The 25,142-nt window shown below is 39.2% G+C and overlaps 1 protein-coding gene across 3 annotated transcripts in view; it reads right to left on the bottom strand.

The window, feature by feature from the left end:
• Positions 1-23,473, bottom strand: part of UGGT1 (UDP-glucose glycoprotein glucosyltransferase 1) — a 47,235-nt gene extending 23,762 nt beyond the window's left edge. For 2 of the 3 annotated variants that reach the window (XM_072866771.1, XM_072866772.1), the window contains exons 1-19: positions 23,161-23,470; positions 21,218-21,353; positions 20,648-20,783; positions 18,685-18,767; positions 17,999-18,129; positions 16,994-17,106; positions 15,649-15,823; positions 14,229-14,325; positions 11,834-11,912; positions 11,525-11,625; positions 10,553-10,652; positions 9,369-9,429; positions 6,174-6,265; positions 5,367-5,517; positions 4,979-5,098; positions 3,769-3,854; positions 3,178-3,313; positions 2,114-2,245; positions 162-326 (exon numbers count right to left, since the gene is read on the bottom strand). In XM_072866771.1, coding sequence (XP_072722872.1) covers positions 162-326; positions 2,114-2,245; positions 3,178-3,313; positions 3,769-3,854; positions 4,979-5,098; positions 5,367-5,517; positions 6,174-6,265; positions 9,369-9,429; positions 10,553-10,652; positions 11,525-11,625; positions 11,834-11,912; positions 14,229-14,325; positions 15,649-15,823; positions 16,994-17,106; positions 17,999-18,129; positions 18,685-18,767; positions 20,648-20,772 — 1,947 coding nt within the window. In that variant the 5' untranslated portion in view covers positions 20,773-20,783; positions 21,218-21,353; positions 23,161-23,470. Of the gene's footprint in view, positions 1-161; positions 327-2,113; positions 2,246-3,177; positions 3,314-3,768; positions 3,855-4,978; positions 5,099-5,366; positions 5,518-6,173; positions 6,266-9,368; positions 9,430-10,552; positions 10,653-11,524; positions 11,626-11,833; positions 11,913-14,228; positions 14,326-15,648; positions 15,824-16,993; positions 17,107-17,998; positions 18,130-18,684; positions 18,768-20,647; positions 20,784-21,217; positions 21,354-23,160 lie in introns of all 3 variants that reach the window. The other variant, XM_072866773.1, reaches the window with a different exon arrangement.
• Positions 23,474-25,142: the final 1,669 nt, after the last annotated feature.

Raw genomic sequence — 25,142 nt, 5'->3', positions numbered from 1 at the left:
AAAAAACAAACAAACAAACCTCCAACAACAACAACAAAAATAACAAACCAAGAAATTACGCAAGTTAAGTTGTCTTGTGTATTACATATCCAGGGACTTTTGGAGTCAGTTTTTCCAAATCTTATTTCTATCTAAAAGTCACAGCTGAACTCAGAACCTACCAGGTACACAGCTCGCTGGAAGATGCTTGTGGTTTCCAGGATTTTGTGCATTGTCACAGTTTCTAGGTCATCAGGATCCAGCTGATCTTTTTGAAAAGGCATTCCATTGAACAGCACAACAGGGAGAGGACCTACACCCGTTTGCTCATAGTAACCTCTCGCTGCCTAAATACAGAGAAAGAAGTAGCTTTACCACGTCAGCCCATTATCTCAAGGGTTCATAAAATTTCCATGCAATATCCACACAAGTCTATTCTTAACACATTAAGATGTCCTTCCAGCTTTTATGATACAGAGAATATTAATTTTTACAGTGTGTAAGACACTTTCTGTATCTTACATGAAGAAGACGTCCTTGTCTTCAAGAGTTTCAAAGAAAAAAAGTTACTTCATAACACAGAAGTGCAAAATATTCCATTAAGTTTGTACTGTAAATAAATTAATTCCAATGAGCACTTTCTGGTAATAGCAAAAAATACACAACAGGAAATCTGACTTTGCATATGGAAGCAAATGCAATGCAAGCATTGATAGTTGTAGCATAAGACAGGATAGAGGTTTTTTCTTTTAACTTTTTTAAGAACACATTTCTTAAACTTGTGAAAAAATATTTACTTGTGGGGGAGGGGGTTATTATGTCAAGGCAAATTTCCCCATTTCATGTAACCACTGCAAAATGCACCATCATTATTGATACTCTGTTATGGACAGAAGTTAATCAGGTTCTACTGTTTAGAGGTTCTAATTGAGGGCTTTCAAGACCTTTTAATGACACAAATATCACAAAGCTCAGATCACATGAAAGAGCGCTCAGTGTTGTTTTAGCTTGTGTCCTTTATATGGAGAGATGAGCTCTTTCTAAAGGCTTCCTTCCTTATCCGAAGGCTTTGCAATGTTTTAAGATGTGGTTGTGCTGAATGGTGTCAGGTACACCAGTCGCAGCAAGGCCTCCAGAATGGCCTCTCAAGTCTTCTGGAGGAGAGCACTTTGCATGTGTTAGGAGTTTCTTGCGGGGGCGGGGGGGGAGGGTGGGGTGGGGTGGTGGTGTTGCTTTTGTTTTGTTTGGGTTTGATTTGGCATCTAGTATGTAAACTGAAAAGGCCTTTCCTGTCGTACAAAAATGTCTGCCTTACTTTTACTGGTTTTGATTTCCTCAAAATGCTTTTCACTTAACTTTCCTACATCGGAAGCTGGAAAGCATGTGTGCATACAAGCCTATTTATATAACCCTGGCTGCATTCCTTACATTTACAGATGTAGGCAGTATGCTCTGTGTTACAGAGCTATTGTAGACAGTATTTTCATTCTTTCTTTTAGAATATTCAACAAAAATACATAATCATCCCCCTGTAGAATCCCAAATAAAATCTGCTTCATCTCACAAGTGATCCAATAGTGATTTGCTCTTCCAGTTTTCTCCATACAGAAAAGTATCAACCCTAAAAATATCTTTAAGAAATTATTTGAGGAAGATTGTTGAATGCCTCCCTATAGGAAAAGCATTCTGATTTCATCATCATTAGTTTACCTCACACAGTATTCAAATACCGATAAAGAAAACCCACACCTATCCCTCCCAGACATTAAGCCCCTTGGTTTTCTTATGAACCATTCCATCACCTTAATTTTTTTTCAGGCAATTTTAAACTCTACTAAAGTCTACATACCAGAATCAAAGCATGACTTATGAGTCACAGGAAAGTTATCTTGGTTCTGATACTATACATATAGATTTTTTAAAACAGATATTACAATATATTATATATATATTATATAAAGCTTTGTGCTGAACATAAACACTTATTAAACCATTACTAAAAGTCACCCAATGTGATAACAGAATAGCTACCTGGTTAGTAAGAGAATTGGATCAAGAAATTGTATGTAACTATATTTTCAAAATGGTGTTGAAACAAAAAAAGTGAAAAAAGCTCTTTTTCATGAATTCTTACCTTTCTGTTTTGATCATAGGCAGAATCTATTCCCAGAATACTGTTGACTTCCACATAAGGATACTGTTTCTCAAGAACACTAACCACATGCTCCACTTTCAGCTGATCTCCTGTTTTTACTTTGTTATATATCTGAAAGGGGGATACAAATACAAGTTTACAGCTGCAACTGTAAAGCTTCTGTCCTTACCAAACGTAAGTTGACATGTAACCTGTATTCCAGTAATTATAAGGCATTAACAGCCAGATTTGCAAAACATATTTTGATATTTATTAGCTGCAATAACAGCTCCTAAGCACTTGTAGCTCTTATAATTACCTTTCTTTACCTCATAGTCATTCCAGTGAGATTGGAAGGAGGTAAATATCATGTATTTCTTTAAATAATATCTTGCATCTTTAATTAGAAAAGGTATTTGAGGGAGAAAAGTAGTGCTTAGGGGAAAAAAAGGCTCAAGTAAAGCATATGCTAAGAACTACCCTTCCCTTCAGAACTCAAGACGTGTTTATAACCAATACAACAGACCTCACATGTAAAGTAGGTAACCGTTTCCCTCTTGAAGGCACAAGATTTTATTTCAACTTACGAATACATACCAAAAAAAAAAAAAGAGAATAAAAGTCACCAGCAGTTTAATATTACAGTATGCCCCAGCTTGTAGATTTGTACAACAATGTCAAACCACGAGTGAAAATGCGTTTATGAGTATCTGTATTATCCTTTGATGTGGCAAAAGTATGCAGCAGGAACTGTTCAAAACAAATTATAATATTGAAAGGATATGACACTTTAGAACTCATTGGCAGAATGAGCAGAGGCAGGATCAGAAAAATGTGCAAAAGTGTTAAGTGTCACATTTAAATCTAGTCTCACTTGTTAAAGTTAGGTCAGAAGGACTTTACAAAGAAACATGTATTGCGTGGTACTAGTATTTGGAGATACTCTGAATACTCACAGAGTCAAAGAAAAGTTTCTTCCACTGTCTACATATTAGCACATTAACATAATCTTACATACATGGAAAATATTAAAACATTAATTTCCCTTTTAAATGAATACTTACAGACATGACAGTCTGGAAAGCGTAATTATTGTCCATTTCTTGTGCCACATAATTGTACGCCCTAAGGAGGGCAACACCAGGATCCTGAAGTCCATCAACATCCTCTGAGTCATTAACCACAAAGACTAGTCCTATCCTGCAACCAAACAAATCCTCAGATCATGAATCTATTACAGTAATAAATAATCAACTCTTCATACAACTTTCAGCTATGATCATCATCCTAGACAAAGGCTTTTTCCGGAATAGACCGATAAGGTTGTGAGCAGAACGGCCAGGAATCAAACTTAGGACATATAATCTCTAATGGCAAGTCCATTAGAATCTTGCTTTCCATCTCTCTCTCATCCAAAGTACTTGCTTTTAAGTTTCTTTTGGACTGTTAAAGAAACTGAACTCTGTTTTGCTAGTAGCAAAAGTTATGTTCAAAAAATTTTAAATAAGAAACAGTATTTAGTAAATGCCCTTCCCAACTACCAATACAGGATATCTAACATCTCTACAGTGTCCTAGCAATGACAATTTTACCATTGCAAAAGTCACAAAAATAAAACCGATCTCATAAAATTCCCGTTAAAACGTAGCGATTACCTCAGCGGGATGTGGTTACTGAAGAACATCTCTGCCACATTCAGTAATTCTGCTGTGGTCTCGTGAGTAGGATCTACTATCAGCACCTGCATATAAATTGCAAGTGAAAAGTTTCTGTTCCCTTAAGTCAAGGTACGGGTGTTGGATTAGAGATAGCTTCATTCACATCTCAGTGCAGAATTATCATCAGTGTTATTTTATACACTGCCAGGGAGATGAGGCCCACTAAATAATAGCTTCTTATAAAGTCTTTAAGTCCATTGTCTAAAATACCCTGTCTAAGCCACTCCTTGAACCAGAAGAGACCAGACTCCTTACGTACTTTATCTTTACCTCAGTATCCCCTAGCATCTAAGGCTTCTGCCTCTGCATGTACACAAATCCACCCATTAAGATGGGCATGGGAGATAGGCATTTGCCAGAGCTGAGGAACACAGCATTGCTCAACTCCCTGGAGAGCCAATGCTGCTCAGACATTCTCAGAGCAAGCCCAAACCCAGACAGAACTGGGCCATTCGGAATGAATTTAGGGCCCTTTATTCATGCCAAGTGTTGCCTTTTCATTTAATAATTTCAGTGTTAAAAGTACTAAACTCCAGAGAAAAAGATAACACATTAATGCTCCCACAGCTTGAGGTGGTTCAAGTCCCTATTTGCCACTAATCAGAGGAGTCCTTTTTTCTATAGGGTCACTCTGCCACATGACGAGAGTTACAGTACAGAATTTACAAACTCCTTATTAGATCTAACTTCAAGTAGTTTACGTAGAGACTAAAAGGACACTCAGGATTAAGCTGAGGGCTGATGATCGTCTTTCTGAAGTCTTGGTGCAAGAATGCTTTCTAACTGGAACAAGTGAAGTTGGTCTTAACCCTGTTAAGAAGATACTAATTAACAAATCTGAGGGATTTCATTAACCATCTTCAGGTATTATCACAAAGTTGAAATGCACCAAATTCTCACTTGTCACGTGATAGTTTTTTCTGTTGATGAAGCAATTTGTGGCATCTAATAGACACCAGAGAATCATGCTCAGTAATATTAGCCGTAAATTACTAGTTTGGGTAGAACAAAACCTTTTAGAAAAGCATCCTACCTCAAGATATTTAAGTGACAGGGAATCCAGCATATATGTAGGTAAGTTGCAAAAGCTAATATCCCTGCTGTTGAAAAAAATGCACATTTCATTTCTAGTCACATTACTACTTACAAAGTTATGGAAGTTTTTTCTAATTTGTCTGATCACGCCTGGAAACGTGGGACGCAGCAGTTCTTGCACGTTGGAAGGCCAGGAATTATACCGACTGTCAACTTCAAGATTGTTGATCCACTAAGAAAAAATAAAGGCATTTAAATGATTGACAGTCCTCCTGCTCAAGTCTGAGACTGTAAAATATGTTAAAATCATGGACTATATTGCGAACTGTACGAATAAAATGTTAAGCTTTTTAAAAAGAGCTGATTATATTTATAACCTTACTTTTTTCTTCATGGCAGTTTTAGAGCTGATTGTAAGATAAGAACAAAAGTTCCCCTGACAACTTAAGACTGCAATGCCCAATGGCAAATAAGTATTTCTTATACAAAACCATACGCACTGAAATAGCAGGGCTTCTGATGTCCACAGCATAATCAGAATCTGATGGCTGGATGTTCAACTTCAGAACATTGTGCAAGGAAAGACCCTCAATTCCTAAGCTGTGCAGGCCTTCCATAACATGGGCTTCATTGCGTAGCACATCAATCAAGCTGGAAGGAAAAGAAAAAATGTTGAATTTTAAAGACACAGCAAATAACTTGCTCTTATCCTAAGGGTTAACAGATGAAAGGTATAAACAAGTCTGCCGTATCTGTACATGATTTCTTATTTATCACCTATTTCTAACTGTCCTAGGAAACTTGAGATAATTTAAACCTATTGAATTATATTATATTTCTAGGAAAAACTACATTAAATCAAGATAACTAAAGCATGATATACATACGTAATTTCAATTCCACATTATTGAAACAAATCTTGACGAAGATAAAGGGTGGTTTTTCAATGAAAACTTTACAGTGGCTTATCCTTTGAGAATCAGTCTACTATCTTCAGAATAAAATCTGTATGTTGACAGTCTTGCAGACCAAAATCTTGCTAGTCACAGCACCAAGTACAAAGGTGACTTCCCATTCTGATATTCAAGGGTATTCCAGTTTTCACATCAGCTTTTTCGTTAGAAATGCACTTGCAAGGAGAAGGAGCCATGATTTGCTTTTTCTAGTACTTAACAATTAAACCTAGCCTAGATACAGACTTTGTAAAGAAGGTTCAAAACTGTCTAAATTATTTTATTATCTATGCACAAGCAGGATGCAAGCTCCTAAACAGGATACAATTATTCTGAAAAAGAAAACATTCCTACCTAAATATGTCCTGAGTGTCTAAATCAATAAGTAGTCCATTGATGAACAGGGCAGAATCTCCTGGTTGTAATCCTAATGTTCCTTTGAAATACTGAAAGAAAGTAGAAGGCCATTAGAAGGATGCCCTGCACAGAAAAAAATTACTAGAGTTTAATGCGTCAAAGTTGGGAGGTTTTGTCTCCCTTATTGCATTACTTTACTTCTCAACTACTTGTTGTCCTTGTTGACTTTGTGCGCACATCCATACCAGAGGAAAAAACAACTGAAGCTATTTAGTGCACAGATACATAAATGGGACTTCTGTTTGTTTCTACATGATACGGTAGTGCATTGGAAAGTCCCTGAGTAGACTTTTTAAATATACTCAGATTAAATAATTAGAAATGCTTGAGAGAAGTAATTTAATTTTTTTTTAGCTGACAGCCCACAAAGTAGATGGACAAATAGCATCCAGTTACCTGTCTTAGCTCTTTAACATGCAGTTCTGGGCAGAACAGACTTAAACTGCTGGATATAGTGTGGCGCTTGCTAGCGAAACTAACTACTGTGTTTAAGATACCAGTTAAGTCCTGACCTAGTGATATATCATCAGTGAAAAGTAGATGAGCTGCCATTGTAGTCTGATCTCCCCAAAATCAGGCAGCACACAAATGGACAAAGTCTTACCAATATTCTGGAATTTCTTCCAAGTACCTCTAAGCAGTACCCCATTTGAATCGATACTTGCCCCTGCATTGAGGCACCACCACAGAGAACAATCTTGAATCAGGAGAGATGAATAAAACACAGTCCTCCTGAAGCAAATTTCCCAATTCTAGCATGAAAAATTCTGTTTAAAAACTTAAAAGGTACGGGAAGAAAGTAACATCATTTTTGTCTTGCAGTACCAGTTACAAAATTTGATTAAGAGTCATGAGGAACACTGAAGGAGAAACATAGCATTTGGATATTTAAAAACACTAATATCATGAAGAATGTGAGCAAAGCAAACAGAGGAATAGCAAAGTACCATGTGAAGTACCAAGAACAGGAAAGCAGCATCTAATCAGGAGGAATTTATATATTTTATTAAATAAAAAAGGTCCCAGAGAAGAGCTCAGTACATGCAGTGTTAAACTGTATCTTTTTGGGATAATTACATCGTAAACTATAACTTACTAATAGCAGTGCACTTCACTATCAATATCCACACAAACTGAGTCATGCAAAGAATAGCTTTAAAGGGCAGGGTTAGATCTAGCCAGATGTGGATCTAGTAGCCTAAACATACTTTGAATAAAAATGAATCCACAAAATCATGGGTTTACCTGTGGACCAGTCTGATCTAACACATAACAGAAAAGCCACCAGGTAGCTTTAGCTTGCACTTACATTCTATACTTTGTCCCTTCCAGAACCACATCGGACGACAGTGTCAAACCGCATCCCTTCTTTTCTGTTTTTATCGCTATTGAACAACAAGGGATTTCTCTTTCAGAACAGGAATCTCAGGGGACTTTAAGTAGATTTCAGGTAACTTTGCATTTACTACTAGACTAGCCAAATATCATTGATTAGATTTTAAACGAAGACATAAGTGTGTACTTAACATACTTTGTAGTTTTCCTGTTAATACCAAGTGAGACTGAAGTATATGAATAGATCAGCATAGATCATATAACAAAAGCTGTTTGGCTTTGCTTTTATTACCATCTTACACTTCTATTTTGCACTCTATCCAGACTGCACTAGCAGGTGTATTTTAATTGTACAAAATTCTGTACAAAAGCCTGTACAAAATTCCCAAGTGGCTATTGTTTTTTTCAGTGTTTTGCTAATGCTAAGTACACAACAGAGCTGTTGAAACATTTTCTACAAACACCAGAGCCTACTCAGTGACCTGCAGCGGTCTCTCATAACCTGGGGTTTTTTTATGATTCTGTTTGAAACCACATGTAGACTCACTTGGATAGCTGTTAAATTTTATTCCTTCACTAGTTTCACTCTCAAAGCACCAACATTGGAACCATTTCCTCCACATAGTATGAATCATTCTAAGCCGTGGCAGAAGGTTTTGAGTTTATTCTGTGAATTCCTTGTAAACACTGATGAATTCAGATATCTAAGCACCATCTCAAATTGGGTAATGAGAACTAAATTTCTTCTGCATCCTTAAAACTGTAAGAAGATGCTTAATATATTTGCTTTTCAAGCAATAGCTTTCTAACAAGCTACGTTCCATCCAGCTCAGACATTTTAAAATAATCTAAAAATATAACTACATTTTGACTCTCAACTTCCACTAAAAAGCACTCACACTTATTATCTAGTTGCTTTTGAGAAGTTCAGAATACAATCAAAACCTGAAATCAGTAACTTGAAGTCAGCCTCTTTTTAATTATTACCCAAGATGAGTAGTGCTCTGACATTCAGACTTTACACATCTGCTATACCATTCAAATAAGAACTAGGTCAGAGACTGAAAGAAGGCCACCCAGCAGGCACAGTCCTACAAGAAACATATTAACCATCTCTATACAACTTTAGCTGGCAAGTCATCACCACAAATGTGTAACTCAGAAACTAAGTAAAGACTGATGTGACATAGACATCAAAATTTCTACTGCTTCATTTTTGACACAGTCCTGTCCTGTAGATCAGATTAAGACAGTTTGCATGGAAATCCTAAGAACACCTACACTGTATGTTTTCTGTAAATAAACATTTTCCCCCAGGGTTAACAACAAAGTACTTTCATTGTATTCAAAGTTAATTTTATAAAGATAAATAAATACAGTTACCAGATTCAGAGTTCAGATACGGAACAGGTCACTTTCATATACATTAACCAAGCACTTGCCAAATAACTATCCCAACACTTGACTACTGTGAACAACCACTGCAGGGGCAGCTCTGTGAACAACATCCCATATCATCATCCCCCAACACAGTGATCTCTCTCAAAGAAGTTATGACCAATATTTTCATACTTGAGCGAACAAGCTAAATTACGCTCCTAATCCATGTTTGAAAATCCACTACTTCTTTACTTCCTACATTCCTGTGATGCATACTATGACAAAATTCTGTGTGAAAATACCAGGTCATTATTTTGAGCAAAATGTAAACTTTTAAATAGAATCATTATTTTCAAAGCTTGAATTTATATTAAAACATAAGTGCAAAAGCACTGTGTTACTTTCTGGAAGCATTACCTTTTGGTTCTCTTCAATTTCTGCTCTGAGTTCCGAAGAAACAACTGTTTTTGTTATGGCTCTATGGAAGTAAAAACATGATGCTGTGAATCATCTTTCTGTTTATCTAATGGATAGATTAGATATCTACTTATCCTACTTTTTGTACCTTATATATAAATATATTTTGTCTTCTAGTATAAAGAGCTGCAATCGGAAGCACTTGCACTTTGTGGTACCATTAAACAGTAGGATGCACTGTTTTTTCTTATGCTGTGTAGTTCAACAGAACATAAAAATGTTAACCACATGCCAACTCTCAGTGTCTAATTTCACATTAACCATAATAAAAGTGGGCAGCTGCCAGAAAGGTAGAGGTGGAGGCTGGCAGCAGAAAATAGGGGGATTTCACTCCTCATTGTGGGTTCCCATTCCTTTCCTTATATTGGATCTAGTGATTGTGTCATCACAGAATGGCTGAGTACAGCTCACAGATCTGACTAAAAATGCAATGAGAGTGCAATGCCTTCTTAAGAAGCTATAAATCACACAATCTTAACATCAGTTATTGGGAAATAAGACCAGAATTCAGTTTCTTTTTACTCTCTGATGTATCTGCACCTACTCAAAAAGGAGGAGCTCCTATAATATCATCTTCACGACCTAGGTCATGGAGTTTATCAAAAGAAATCTATTTATAAGACTGGTTGGGCAGGCCAGATTATGACTGAATTTCTTGAAATTAATTTGAATATGCTCAAGACAGTCATTGACAAAGTGCAAAAAACAGTGGACTTGCACATCAGTCTCTGACATGAGATTGACTGGGCTGTTTGGCAAAGTGGATCTCAGAAGAAGAGTGGGATCCAGTGAATAGATAAGCCTTAAAGCCACCAAACAGAAAACCTATCCAATAAATTCTTGAGGACTTGATGCAAAAGGTTCAGAAGCATTTCACAATGGAACAGCACGGATAATTCTGTCAAATTTTCCACCAGTCCACATCAACTGCCATCTAAGAAAAACACTGTAAGATCCTCTTTGTAACCATAGGCTGAAGAACAACTCTGCATAAACATTCCCCAGTGTTTGCTTCCAGCTAACTGGGAACTCAGACACGAACCCAACCAATGCTGCCTGTCTCAGGTTCTGCTAAAAAAAAAAAGTCAGTAAGAAGACTCTCTAGAACTCATACTTAAAGTTACCTGGCCTTTGTAGGAAAGTTCTGACTGAGATCTTTCATGACCATCAGAGCATCCACAGGGGGAGCAGTCAAAATGCGAGCAGCAGTTTGAAAACTTAAATCTAGAAGGGAAAAAAATAGAAGTCAAGAACTCTAAAATGAAAACAAGCCAATGCAGAGTGATCTCAACTTTAGCTCTCAAATCTTTTGCTTATTTGTTACCTATGAAAATTCATTTTCTATCTGCGCCTTTAGATACTTTTTTTTAAATCTTCTTCCTTGTATTCAACTTCTATTTGTTGCCTTGAAGCAAGTAACCCTTTCAAAATGAACCAAGGTATCCTGTCTACAGGTTGCTTCAATGAGTCCAGACCATCACCTTGTTTTTGGCTGAGGTGGGAGGATCTGCCCTTCAGAAGGGGTCTGGGTACTTGTTTCACAAGCTAGAAATATAAACAGCCATCTGGTGGATACAGGCAGATTCTCTGTGGCTACAACATATGTTCAGCATTTCGAATTACTCTTTTTTCAGAGGATGAAAAGCCTTTCCACAGGCCTCTACAGATGATTTCCAGGGAAAGAGGCCAGAGTTGCATGCAGATGCTTTTGAAATACAGTTTTCCTTTGGTCTTGAGAAATCTCAGCTTTCCACACCAAGAACGTGATAATGGAAAGAAACTTTACATTTCCTTTGCTTTTCTGCATTTAGCAGATCATACAAGTAGTCAGTTTAAGAGCAAGTGGCTTACTGTACTTCACAATATAGAAAGCAAACCTCATTTCAGAAGTCCTGTGAAACAATCTTTCTAAAAGCTATTTCAACAGGACTCTACAAAGGCGCTTTAGAAAATCCAGTATTTTCCAATGCAGGAATTTACAGTCAAACTCTCTCAACTGTACGCAGCCACTCGCAACCTCATTTGTGTAGAACACAAGAAGGTATGTTTACATTAAGTTTTTGCAGTACAATACTGAAAGTCTTCATACAGATTACCTTGTAACTGCCATACTTTCAAAGGTGCCATTTCATTGGTACTTTCCACCAGGTGTTTTCTGAGCTCTTTCAGCTCTTCTGTCAAGTCAGGATACAACTGCCTAAAAGGGTATGAGGGTAAAACAACTTCTGTGGTTTCCTATAAGCAAGTCTGCTGCTAATTCAAAGAAACTAACATATGAAAAAATATGCTGCTAACACATATGGATTACTCAGACATTTAAAAAATAGCAACTAAGCAAAAGATCAGCATCTCTGCATCAAGTTTTTTGATATGACAAAGACCAAAAACTTACAACTGAGTTTTACCTTAGTTTTCCAAACAGAAATCCTTGCACTTCATCAATAGGGTCATTTTCATCTATTACTGTAGCATTCACATCTGTGCCTATAAACAAAGACAGCAACACTATACCAAACTGTTCAGAAACAGTTCTCACACTCGTTTTCATTAGTTTAACAAAACTACACTGCAGTAACCGAAAAGAAGAAAGAAAGCGCAAGTTTCAGGTTTACTTTTAAACCTGTATCCAAGAAACGTTACCTTTATAAATGAACACCGTAACAGCTGAAATAAAACCAAGTTGGATTATTGAGAAGGAAAAGCTTAAGATGAGTGGAAAACTCAGAGACCTAGGCACTGCAGAGGAATTCACTAGGACCTAAGAACTTTCAGGACATGCCAGCTTTGTAGAGTAAGTGCTAAACTTCAATTGTGAACGTGTGCTGGTTTTGGCTGGGATAGAGTTAATTTTCTTCATAGTAGCTAGTATGGGGCTATGTTCTGGATTTGTGCTGGAAACAGTGTTGATAACACAGGGATGTTTTTGTTAGTGCTGAGCAGTGCTTACACACAGTCAAGCCCTTTTCTGCTCCTCACACCACCCCACCAGTGAGTAGGCTGGCGGTGCACAAGAAGTTGGGAGGGGACATGGCCAGGACAGCTGACCCCAACTGACCAAAGGGCTATTCCATACCATATGACATCATGCTCAACATATAAAGCTGGGGGAAGAAGAAGAAAGGGGAGGATGCGTTTGGAGCGATGGCATTCGTCTTCCCCAAGTAACCATTATGTGTGATGCAGCCCTGCTTTCCTGGAGATGGCTGAACACCTGCCTGCTGATTGGAAGCAATGAATGAATTCCTTGTTTTGCTTTGCTTGCGTGTGCGGCTTTTGCTTTACCTATTAAACTGTCTTTATCTCAACCTACAAGTTTTCTCACTTTTACCCTTCTGATTCTCTCCCCCATCCCACCAGGGGGGAGTGAGCGAGTGGCTGTGTGGTGCTTAGTTGCCGGCTGGGGTTAAACCATGAGAGAACACAACCCTGATTTTAGCCCCAAAATACATGATAAAAAACAGTGTCCAAATAAAATCCAATTCTGGGCTTAAACATCAACAAGGAATCTGTGCAAAAGACTCACACAATCTCCTAACTAGCTGGACACAAGCCAGCTCCAATCTAGATGTTTTATGCTCAAGTCTAACTAAAGGTCCTGACCTTTTAGATGAGTGTTTGCTTCTGGACAAGCCAAAACAGCACAGGCACGAATAAAAGACTGCCTAGTCAGAACTTTCCCAGAATCAGACAGGAGCTAAATGAGAACCACATACCTCTAATGTGCAGCTTACTATCTATGAGCTGTTTGCAGCTCGTAACAATGCAAGTAGAGTTTGTCCATTTTGTAAAACCTGTTAGATTACTACATCAATATTGTATAAAACTTCTCAAGTTTAGAAATAACAAATCTTCCGCACAATTACTTCCCCCCCCACCTGAAGAGACAAAGGCCTCCAATGTCCTATTCTACAAACAATATCAGGGCTTTTGCATGACTTTTTGATGACAAATTAATGGAAATTCTCACACAGTAATAGAAATCTTAAGTTGGATCACCTCCTCTAGTATGTTAGTTTGTCTTAAAATTAAATACTTTTACAAATAAAGACCAAAGTTTTTATGTGTCTATACTCTAGATGGTGGCAAAATATTCTGAGTCAGAGTTTAGATCTGTATCTAGAAGCTGATAAAACTGCAAAATCCTGAAGAACCCAATTCAAAATCTGAGTTCTGTTCTCCACAACTGTTATCTTGAATGAAAAAAGAAAAAAAAAAGTTTTTCTTTTACTTAAGTCCAAGATAAAAGCAGGAAATTCTGGGGTTTTATATGTGCGTGTGAACGTCTAAATAAAAAGTATATACACACAGATTTACCCTAACAAGATAGTTTTAGTAGGTGTATGAGAGTTTGCAAAGCAGAGATCAGTGCTCTAAAGAAAGCAGCAAAAGCAAAAAGTCATGCAGAATTCTAAGTTCTGTTTTCCCAAAGAACAAGAATGGGAAACACATTCTACTCTGAGGATGGATAAGCTAAGGCAAATTAAGGTAGAGGAATTGCTTTACATCTGCAGAGAATCTGGTTATCTGGTAAAAAATCAGTTGCATTAGTAGTGCCATTACTAAGATCTAGTCCAGAGTCATGACTCCATTGTGCCCAGCATTTCACAAAGACAGAAGACAAGTGCCATGGCAAAGATACACTTCATAAAGAACATAATCCCAAAAAAGAAAGGAAGAGAAGTGATTTCAGAGCTAAAAAAAGAAGAATATCTGCAATTCAGACAAACAGTCATTCATATTAAAAGAAACATAAAATTATCTTTGCAAAATTAAAATGTTCACATTAAAATAATAATTCACCTTTCACCTGTGTATCATCCTTGGCCTTATATTCCGTACTTTTAATAGCCAGTTCCACACCATAGCCGGAGAGGTAGACTTTTTCTTTACTGGGATTCTGTAAGGAAAAGCAAACAGTACAACATTGCCACTCTTTGTTTTGATGTACAGATTAAAAGCTGCCATTTCCCAAAGCTCAGAAGTCTCAAGCTGGTGCGCATTTCAGACATAACTGGTAATGTGTAAGTGAGAAACAAATACAATGAGTGTTTCTGCAGTAATGTACTGTAATAATTATATTTCCTATTGTATTTCAACAAAAATTTTTGAAGTTCAGAGAGCAAAGGTAACTCTATGAACAAAAAAACCCACCAAAAACCACAAAACAAAAAGGAACACAAACCAATGTTTTCAGGATTCAGTGTATAAGCTAAGTAGAGCAGGATAGACTCACATCATCAAATCAGATAGAGAAGGGAAAGGAACTTCAACTGTGATATTCAAAAATGAAACATTCACTGAAGAGTTACAGAGAATTACAAAAAATTGATAAATCAATGACTCGAGAGACACATAATTAGTTCTGACTTCAATGGGAAACAAACATGATCACTTGTTAAAAGTATTTTGAAGTATACAGGAGTCACACAACTGTATCAAGATCTATTGTGTAATATACTTAATTTTAAATGTAAACACTCCTCCCAACATGACAAAAAAATTACTTTTTAAAAGGAAAGTGGTGTATGCAATGTATGACTTTATTTTATCAAAAGTGCAAATGTCACTAGAAGTGAACCAGCTGATGCTTTTTTTGCATTCAAGTCTGGCTACTACCTGCTACACTGCAGGTTTTAGCAACATTAAGCAATATTCAGGAAAAAAGTCAACTCAAATTTCTCAGAGCTTTTGAAATGTAGAGTTAAACACTAATCCAGTAGTTATGGGCAATTTAGGGGAGGGAGATGGAAACCAGGATAAATTGCACGAGGGTTGGTAAGTGATTCTGTAATAAAACTGCTACAGAAACAATACCTTTCATTTCAGAATGGTAACTTAAGGTTAATGCCTGCTTTTCATATCAAGTAACTAAGTAGCCTGACTGTGGAAAGATCTGACTATCTATCTCCTATAATCTAATACAGGTAGAGCAACGTTTTTTTAGATTAAACTCTGTAATTCATCTGGAGTTTAACTCCGCATTTGTAAAATCAAATGATCCTCTTATTTAAATAATCGTGAAATTTTAAATATCCTGACTTCCTCAGCTACATGCAATAAAAAATAAACTTTGAGTATTCTAAATAAATATCAAGCAGCAACACATTATGCAAATGACAATTTAAAGGGAACAAACTTAGGCCATTTTTCTTTTTTAAAACCCAGGCCAGTTACTCTTTCCATGTCAAATACCTTTGTTACAATGCACAAATATACTTACAGCAATATAGTGTCTGAGGACATAAGTGATTTCTCCTGCCTCAGCCCTTAAAACAAGCCTCTTATGGTACCTGTAGAACTCCTCTGAGCCAATCTCAGCGTAAAGTATGACGACAGGACTTTCAGGGTTTGACACTGGGTATTTGTGGTCCCCTTTGAACAAAAATGGCTTTGGCCTAAGAGTAAACATTGAAGATTATGACACTGTGATTCATAGCATTTCCTCACTTAATGCAAGATGCAAAATTTATTTTTCTCACGTTTAATCACTGTTCCTGTCTTCACTGAATACATATGTCAAGCTATTCCCATGTACTATCAAGGTCAGGAGCACCTGAATGCATGTTGATAAAGCCTTGTTAAAAATGGACATATGAAAATGAAACAAGTAGCTAGGTGCTATTTTGCATCTAATATGATCCTTATTTTAAAAATTAACCACTTCCCTTATATTTTCAATTAACTTTTTTTTCCCCCGATGGTGATTCATAAATTCTGTATAAAAAAAAGTAAAAGGCTAACAGAGCAAATGTTCCAGGAACTCAAATTCAAGAGGACCCTGTCCTTGGCTTAGTACACAAACAAGAAAGTGAGTGAGAAGACTATTTTCAACTTCTGTTTTTAAATTTTGCCTAAAATACAATGAAATATTTAAAATATTCCCAGTGAGTCGAAGAACAGCATGTGAGCTATAGATGCCATATGTCTGCACATTGACAAAAAAATCTTTTATGCTTACAAAAACCAAAACTACCAAGATTACTATCAAGACAAAATGAAATTTAAGGGTTTTTTTTTCTAAAGAGTTATTATACTTCACAGTTTCTTTTTGTTATAATCAACAAAAGTTACAATCAAGTTCTGTTCTCATAAAAAAATCTGAATTTGAAATATATTGTGTGGTAATAGTTTTCTTTGTTAATGCTGAGAAAATTACATAGGGAAAAAATACTATGCATGCTTCAAGCCATTTATGAAATGTCTCTGTTATATTAACCTTCATTTTAATATGCAGCCCAGCTCTTTCTATTCTCCCTACATACTAAAGGCTTTACATATTCCTGAGAATTCCTACTGTCCTTCAACAAATTGCTTCCAACTTTCCCCGTGCACTTTCAAAGCATCCCTCCTCCTAGCAGGATATCAAAGAGCAAGGGATAAGGAAACAATCATTCCAATCTGGATTAATAAGAAATAGGAGATTGCCAGTCTATACAAGAACGGACAGTATAAATCAACCCTGAGGAATGTAGAAACGACTGGTTTATTACAGTCTCTTTACAGCAGTAAGTCTAACTAGGTTAAATTTTAAGAGCTAATCCAATGATAGGAAATCAAGCAAATACCTTTCTGAAGCTGTCTGTAAAAGGTTTCCAAGAGAGTCAAATTCACACGTCTTCTCCCCATGCACAGCAAAAAACAGGGTACAGCCCTTTGGTGGAGGTTCATCTGCTGCTATCTGTGTTAAAATATTTTTCATAAAGTAGGTTGAATGTTTGCCCTTCGAAGAAGTGAAAATGATAACAGCATAGCTCTGTAGCAATTGCTCTTCTTCGATTTCCTAAATTCTAAACTAGTACTTCTTCCCTGTTTATTACATAATTTAAATGCAAGGTAAAAATTGAGAATTAAGTCTTAACTTATTACAAATAGTTTTCCATTCTATTACTATTAACTGTAATATTAGTTCCAGGTACAAAAAGTGAGGCTTGCAATTGTGGGGGTTTTAGTTGGGGTTTTTTTGCATTACACATCAGAAACCTCTATATTTGTTAAACATCAAATGATAAAATTATTCCAGATGAAAAATGAAGATGTCTCCTAGTATTCCTTAGATAAAGCACATTATCTTGAAGATAAAGCAAGACAATACTTGAAGATAAAGCAAGACAATTTGCAATGAACTATATGATACCCCAAGTTTGAAAGAGAACAGAGAGTGCAACTAGCTTCCATTTATGTGTTCTAATCATTAGAGTTATGTATCCATGGATTAGTATCTTCAGGTAAGTACAACTGAATAATGGGAACAGCAGCAGCATCACAAATACCAACGGAGCCATAGGGATTTTCCTCATAAAAATCTTTACACGTTTATTAGTGCAGCAGGCATCAAAGATATGCAGACATTTCCAAATCCCAATTCTTTAGTCTACTCTTGACAGATGGACTCAAATTTGGCACCCAATGAAATTAGAATATACATATGCTCTTCAACTCAGATGTATGAAGCACTTAATGAGTTCAAGATTTTTTATATACTCAAATGTCTCCTTACACAGCTCAGTCCTTCCTCAGCCTTACGTAATGCTCTCCAAATCATTTGAGGAGTTCCCCCATACTGTACTAACCTGTTGAAAAGCTTGAACTGTTGCAGAATAAGAGCGTAAAGACAAGGAAAATTTCAGCAAATTCTGCTGCAAAGGTGACAGGCTCTGGCAGGCTACTTTCAGCATTTCATGGTAAGAAGAATAATCACTACCTGCAAAGTCAAAGTACAAGCAGTTATTTTTCTATACCATATTCTCATTGAAGAGGGGCTTTTCATCCTAATTGTGAGTTATACTAACAGAAGCCCATGGCATTAATTGTAAATATGCACGTGACTGTTTGTCCTCAATTTTCATTACAGCCGGTTCTACAGGTGGATGAGAGTGAACTTCAATAGAGATCCATGAGAGTACACTTACATTCTTTCCTGAGGATGCAAACATAGGCTTGGGGAGGAAGGAAACAGTTAAAAGCTCCCATTTAATTTCAGTTGAGAAATAGAAACACAGAGAAAAAGCATTTACAATATTTTATGCTTCACATTGAAACAGAAACTGGCAAGTAAAACATGTTTCAGAGTCATCCACTACAGCTTTTGTCAAACGGATATCCAAAAGCCTTGAGCACTTCACCGTAAAAACATTACTGAAATCAGTCCTCATTTGACTTGTACAATACTAACACAACGGAAGACAAAACATTTTAGTTTATTTTTCAACTGTGTCAACTATCAGTCATCATCAAGAAAAAGATTATGAAAACTTACCATCATGTTCAGATGTCTTAATATTTTGACTGGCTTCAACAAAATTCCAGAATTTTTCTTGACCTTCTTCTGATAAAAATTCACTGAGTAAGAAGAGAAGAGTTAGCTAGATCTATGAGTTTTCTCTCAAGGTACAATTCTAATACTTTGTAAAGCTTTACAGGAAGTTAGCTCCTACCATATGTTTACCTATATCAGAAAACCATATGTTACTAGAAAAAGCAGACCAGGAAAGCTAAAAAACAAACACACCTAAACAAACAATAGTTGCAGGCCAGGACAAACACATAGTACATGAAAGAAGCCCGTAAAGCACCTAATAATCTCTCAAAGACCACTGACAGACAGCAGTGTACATGCTGGGAGCTCTCCTCCCTAATGCATTTCTTTGCTAGCTATCTTTTAAGAAAAACATACATTTTTGTTTTCATTGCTGTAACAAACTGTAGTTTGTTGGAACTACTAGCTTTGGTGGGGTTTTTTTGTTTGTTTGTTTTTAAATGAGCAAAAGGAGAAGTCACAGCTTCAAATCATGAAGTTGTAATTCACCATATATTAAGCATATGACTAGGCAGGTATACAACGTTAGGTAGTAAAAATGAACATTGCTAACAACAAATACTTTATCATGTCTAAACTTGTAACATGCTTCACATGCTAAAGGATGCTACAACACAAGATTTGGAGCCTACTACCTGCCGCAATAGCTTGTGTGTTCATTTCAACCTGTTCTAACCTAAGGCGATAAGTACTTCTTGAACAATTGGGTAATGAATTGCAGTGCTGGGCTAAGTAAATTGAACAGCAGGAATGATTTTACACTGCAGTGCTGTATCATTCTGCAGTTCACCCCAGATGAACAATCCTACTTACCCAAAGTCTTTGCATATAATGGTTAGGTTATATATCAAGCCTTTGGCACATTATTTTAATTATTTGCTTACTATTTCACAGTCTCTTAGGGTGAGCTTTTCCCCAGCAAAAGTCTTGCATTGTCAGGGTATTTAAATCCTGACATTAACACCTGAGCTTTGCATTTTACTGCTTAAGGATTTTTCAGTCTTCATACTTCAGCTTCTATAGAGAAGATTACAGAAAAGTAATTTCACCTAGGACACACCTGTCCTACCACCCAAAGCCATGCCCATCTGAATGAAACCCATCAATGCTCAACTATTTTCATGTGAACCAGTCTGCTATAACACAGGCAGAATTCCTTATGTGGCAACACCCTTAAGTGATACAAAATTAAAACACGCCCACACTTACATAAAAGTCTGAAAGTTCTATTTTGCATAGACATCTCCAAATTAGAATACCGGAAAATTAAATGATGGGGACTTCTAAGGTGCTAGGTAGACTGGCGGTGAAAAGACAGCACTTTGCTTTCTTTTTTCTTTTTAAATAGCAACTTTTTAAAACAAACAAGCAAGCAAAAAAAAAAAAGTCTTTAATACCATAGAAGAAATCTCCCCAGGCTGACTTGCACAACTCTTAACAAAGTGGTTGACTTTAGATAATCAATGCACAACTCACATGAACAAAGTTAAACTCAAGCTTAACTGAGCTAAACATACGTGAGCAACAGATATGTATCAAAACCTACAGTCATCATTGAAGTAAAAAATCTTTTACTATGGAATCTTACAAGACCATGCTAAACCTCTCTATCTAGTGCGCTGAGTAAAACTTCATACGGCAAAAAATACTTACTATGGAATTATTCATTGTTATTAATGTTTGTTCTAATGGACAATGAAAGAATTTATCATGCAAAAAACTATCTCCTTTAAAAAATTCATCCCATCTCCCCAAGCACAGCAATGATCATGTTCAACTGTTACTACTGCCAATGAATTAGTAACAACCAGCAAAGCACCGCAAAACAAATGAAAAAGAGAACACGTTACTTTATCCTCTAAGCATATTCTGATTTGTCAACGAAAAATCACAACATACTTACCTTGTTTCAAGTAATAAAGGAGTCGAAGACCACTTTGTAGTTAGAGATGTTGTCACAGCCTTAGAATCTCCTTTTACAAGTGAAGAGCTGAACCAGATTCCAAGAACTGCAATAAGTATTCCCATTTTATAGAAGCCTAAAACGACGAAGGAAAAAAAAGTTTGTTTTGCATTGTCTCTTTTTATGAATACAGAATCTCACATATTCAAATATATTAAGGCATATTTTAAGACTCAGTGGCCCATTTAATGCAATGCATCAGTGAGATAATCAGTCTCACCTGGGCTTACAAAATCAAAAATACTATGAAAATGTGGAAAGAGACAAGGATTTTAAGATCTGACTCCTGAGCTGCAATTAAACCTAAATCAATTCCAGCTTCCTCTATGTTTATGCTTTCAAATAAACTTGCTTCTGTTCTGGGACACCCACATCATATACTACTTGGTTTAAGAAGAGGTATTACAAACTGCATATTTCAAATTAGGTGGAAAACCAACCCACTGTTCATTTTATGGGAAGTACAGTCACAGTTTATATTTGCACAGATACATCAGCTGGTGTACTAACCAGTGTCAGAAGAGGCAGACAAAGTTAAAGTTCCCTAGTCAGCCCTTTAGGTTCTGCTGGGTACAGCGGACTTCTTCTCTGGGGAATGAAGAAACAAGCATTTCCTGGATGCACTAAGTGCCACCAACTTTAGAAGCTGAAAAATGAAAAAAATAATGAAGATAGACTCAAATGATACAACTTACTGTGAGAAATGAGCCAGGGGAAAAAAAAAAAGCCATTTATTTATTGTCCTTCATGTGTACTTTCATGCCTATATACTCTGACCTATTCACCATAACACAGCTGAGTGGACTTTCCTTGCCCACAACTCATAAGCTTATGGAAGACTTGAATTCTCCTCTTAGTTTTCCATTGTGGTCTCCAAAAATTCAAGCTTTTTTCCCCTCTCTCTGGCTAGAGTGTAATATACACCCAGGCACTCTCTCACTTCTTAATATTTTTCTGGATAATTCATTTTGCATTCGCCCCCCCCAACTGGAAAAACAGCCCACTCAAATTCCAGGTATATCACACCCAACAGCCTGTCAGGATCTAAATCGTGTCTCTTTCTCATTATGATCTCAACATAAAAAATAGTCTTTGCATATATGTTATGTATCTGTAGCTATAGCTCTACCTGTGTGTATATATAGAGAGACAGACAAAGCAACCTCATCCTACTCCCTTTAAAAATTTACACTACTCCAGCTAAAAGTTCACCAGCAATCACTCACCCATTGCTCTTTCTGTATCTCAATGTCCTTTCTTTCAGAATAAAAACAGAAATGCCCTGCTAGAATATACAAAGAGCAACTTGCTCAGCTGCACTTGGCATTTGTTTTATGCTGCACCTGGGAAGCAGACAGATGGCATCACATGACACGGAACGGTTACAACTACCACTCGCTGTGTGCAGAGGAGGAAGCTCGGTCAATATTTGTGGAGTGAAGCCTTAGCTTCCGCCAAGCGCAACAGAAAACCAAGGTTTGCATTTCCTCCCAGAATTGGGTCCTTCTTATTCACTGCAAATCATACACAGTAGTTTGGAACATGTAAATCAATATGCTGTACTGCATTCTTACGATTAAAACTCCCACGCTACTCTCTCATGCCTGTTTTCTCATTCTGTGAAAGACTGTAATAAAAGCCTTCTTCTATATGAAAGGGGGGGGAGGACACATCTGTCACCTGACACCAGTTTAGTCAACTGAAAACCTGCAGATTAGAAATATCTACACTCCCTGAATAATAATAGCCATAAAACAAAGAAAAGACCAGTATCTCAAAGAAAAATAAAAATACACCATGGAGAACAGAAGAGGTAAGAGGCACGGGAATAAACATAAGTGACATGAGGGGATCCAACTGTGTTCTGTGTGAGGTAACAAAGCAAAAAACAATCTGAATTACGACATTGTAAAGTGGATTTTTCAAGCCTCATTTGTTTCGTAAATATCTTTCCTCCTTATTTTTCCTCCAATTACTCAGTTTAAAATACAGTTGACTTCCGGAAACTTGCACATCCTGACTTAGAGAAAGAAAGAAAGAAATCATCCCATAGCCACAGGTCCTGACAGACTGTGAGAGCACTGACCTCTGCCATGTACTGTGAACTCTGCCTGGTAGCAAGCGGGTAAAACGCTTCACTTCAGGGAAGGGCAAAAGAAAAAACACTTACTACTTGGACAAAGATGCCAACTCCCAGCGTCAAGGCCACAACACCAAAGTAAGGTATCTCTCTGAACCGAGCATTGTGAACAGTGAAGACCACTGATAACGCCCGGAGAGCTTCTGTAGGCACTGTATTTTAAAGCACGGTATCATGTTGCCGTGCTAGATACTGAAACTAAAACATGGCGTTTAACTGACGAGTCCTAAATCACATGCTTGAAGACCTCTGACTAGAAATAATTTATTCTAGCTACTAGTCAATATCCAGCGTGCTTTCACAGAAACCTTACCCGTCACCCTACGCTTCTGATGCCAGGCACACTAACTGAATAGCGGCAACGCAGACAACGCCGATGACTCAAAAAAAAAAAATTTAAAAATTGGGATGTCTGTTCGTTAATGGCGAAGGGCGTTTAACCCCCGAGTGCGGTCTCTGAAGCTCTCCAGTCGCTCTCCGCTCGCACGGCCGACACAGCGGAGCGCAGAGGCCGCACGCCGTTCGAGGGGCCCCACCACCACCGCACCGCGCTCCACCGGGCTGCGACGCGCCGCAGCGGTGCCGACCTCGCAGCGACGCTCCTCCTCGCACGGCGTAGGGGTGCCCGGCACCGGCCGCCCGCTTCCACCCAACCTGCCCTGCCGTAACCGCCCCCGGGGCCCACCGAGCCCCGCGGCCGCTCCCGGCCCCCCCCGCACGACGGCGGCGGCGGCGGCGGCGGCGGCACCCTGAGAGAGGCGGCCCCGGGCCCCCGCCGGCGGCTCCCCCGCCCCCCTCACGGGCCGGGGCCGCCCCGCCGCGCGCCCAGCCGCCTCAGGCGCCGCCGCACGCGCCCCCACCCCGCGCGCGGGTCGCCGTGGTAACCGCACCTGCCAGCGGCCGCCACGCTCCCTTCCGGCTCGTGCCGCTCCCCCCGCTTCCGGCGTGGCACTTCCGCTCCGGGGCAAGAGAGGCCGCGCCGCCATAGAGTTTTAGCTGGGCAGCGCCAGAGTGTCGCGTGGCTGCCATTTTGGGGGGGTCTTGGCCGTGGGCGGTCCCGCTCTCTTCTCCCGCCGCTCGGCGCGGGGCTCAGCCGGCGGGCGGGACATCTCGCCTTTCCCTCAGCGCCCCGTTCCCGGCACCGCCCGTAGCCCCTGGCGCCGCGCAGCCCGGAGCCCGGTTCAGCCCGGAGCAGGGGCCGGGTCGCCGCGTCCCGCCGCGCTGCGGCGAGGGCGAGAGTGAGAGTGGCGTTGCCGGCGTCCTGCGCGGCCGCGGAGCGGCAGCCCCGGTAAGGCGGCAGGTGGGGTGTGGGCACGTTTCGGGCGAGCCGCCCGTCACCGCCCAAGCCCGGCGGTGGGCGGCGAGCGGAGCCCGGCCGGAGCCGCTGCCGTTCTTCAGCTGCGCTCGGCGCAGCCGGTGGCTCGAAGAGCCGCCTTTAGCTCTCAGACCTGCGAGCGAGCGGGGCTCCGGGGAGACCAGTGCTAGCCTGCCACGGGCCTGTCGGGGCCAGCCGCGGCGCGGTCGCTCTGGAGAGCCCCGTCCCCGAGGTCACCTCCGTGGCCTGGCCGGCAGCTGCACCCTGCGCCGTGCGGGGCGTGGGAAGCGGTGCGGGCTCGAGTGCTGCTTGGCTGCAATCCCACTCCCTTCAGCAGCCTTATGGCGGGGTTCTTCTTTATCACAGAGCCCTGCGTGTATGGGCACGCTGTCACCTGCATCCCAGCAGCGGGGGGGCCCGCATCTTAAAACGTGCGAGCAGCCGTGTCGGGTCAGTACGGACCTGTTTAGGCCACGACTACGTCCCTGCCAGAGCCGTGGGGCATTTAGGTAAGAGCGTAAGCTCAGGACAAACGGAGAGCAATGATTTTTCCAGAACATTTGTGCAGTCTCCGTTTGAGAAGTAGGTAATTCCAGAGGCAAAGGTGGAACCAATGTTGTTTCTTTCATTAACATATCTAGTTGGCACCCCATCCTGTTGGGAAGAGTCCCGCAACTTAGTCGCACTGTGCAAAGAACAGCTTCTTTCACTTGCTCATTTGTTTACAGTGTGAGTATGAGGCGAAATGAAAGCAGCGTATGGCAGACACAAAAGTTGTTCTTTATTCATCTTCTCTACACCATTTATGATTTTACAGCTCTCCCTCTGAACTGTCCCTTTTCCGGCCTGAAAATGCCAGCTCCATGTACCCATTCTTCATATGCTGTATGTCTGATTATCCTTGCCACGTCCTCTGAACGTTTTGTAGCATTACTGTGATGTTTTTGAGCCACAGGGTTGAGGGAGCAGAACCACACCTC

Source organism: Ciconia boyciana, chromosome 7 (assembly GCF_034638445.1).
Source record: "Ciconia boyciana chromosome 7, ASM3463844v1, whole genome shotgun sequence".
Classification (NCBI taxonomy): domain Eukaryota; kingdom Metazoa; phylum Chordata; class Aves; order Ciconiiformes; family Ciconiidae; genus Ciconia; species Ciconia boyciana.
Note: the sequence above shows the minus strand (reverse complement) of the source record. Positions and strands in the feature narration are given on the sequence as shown.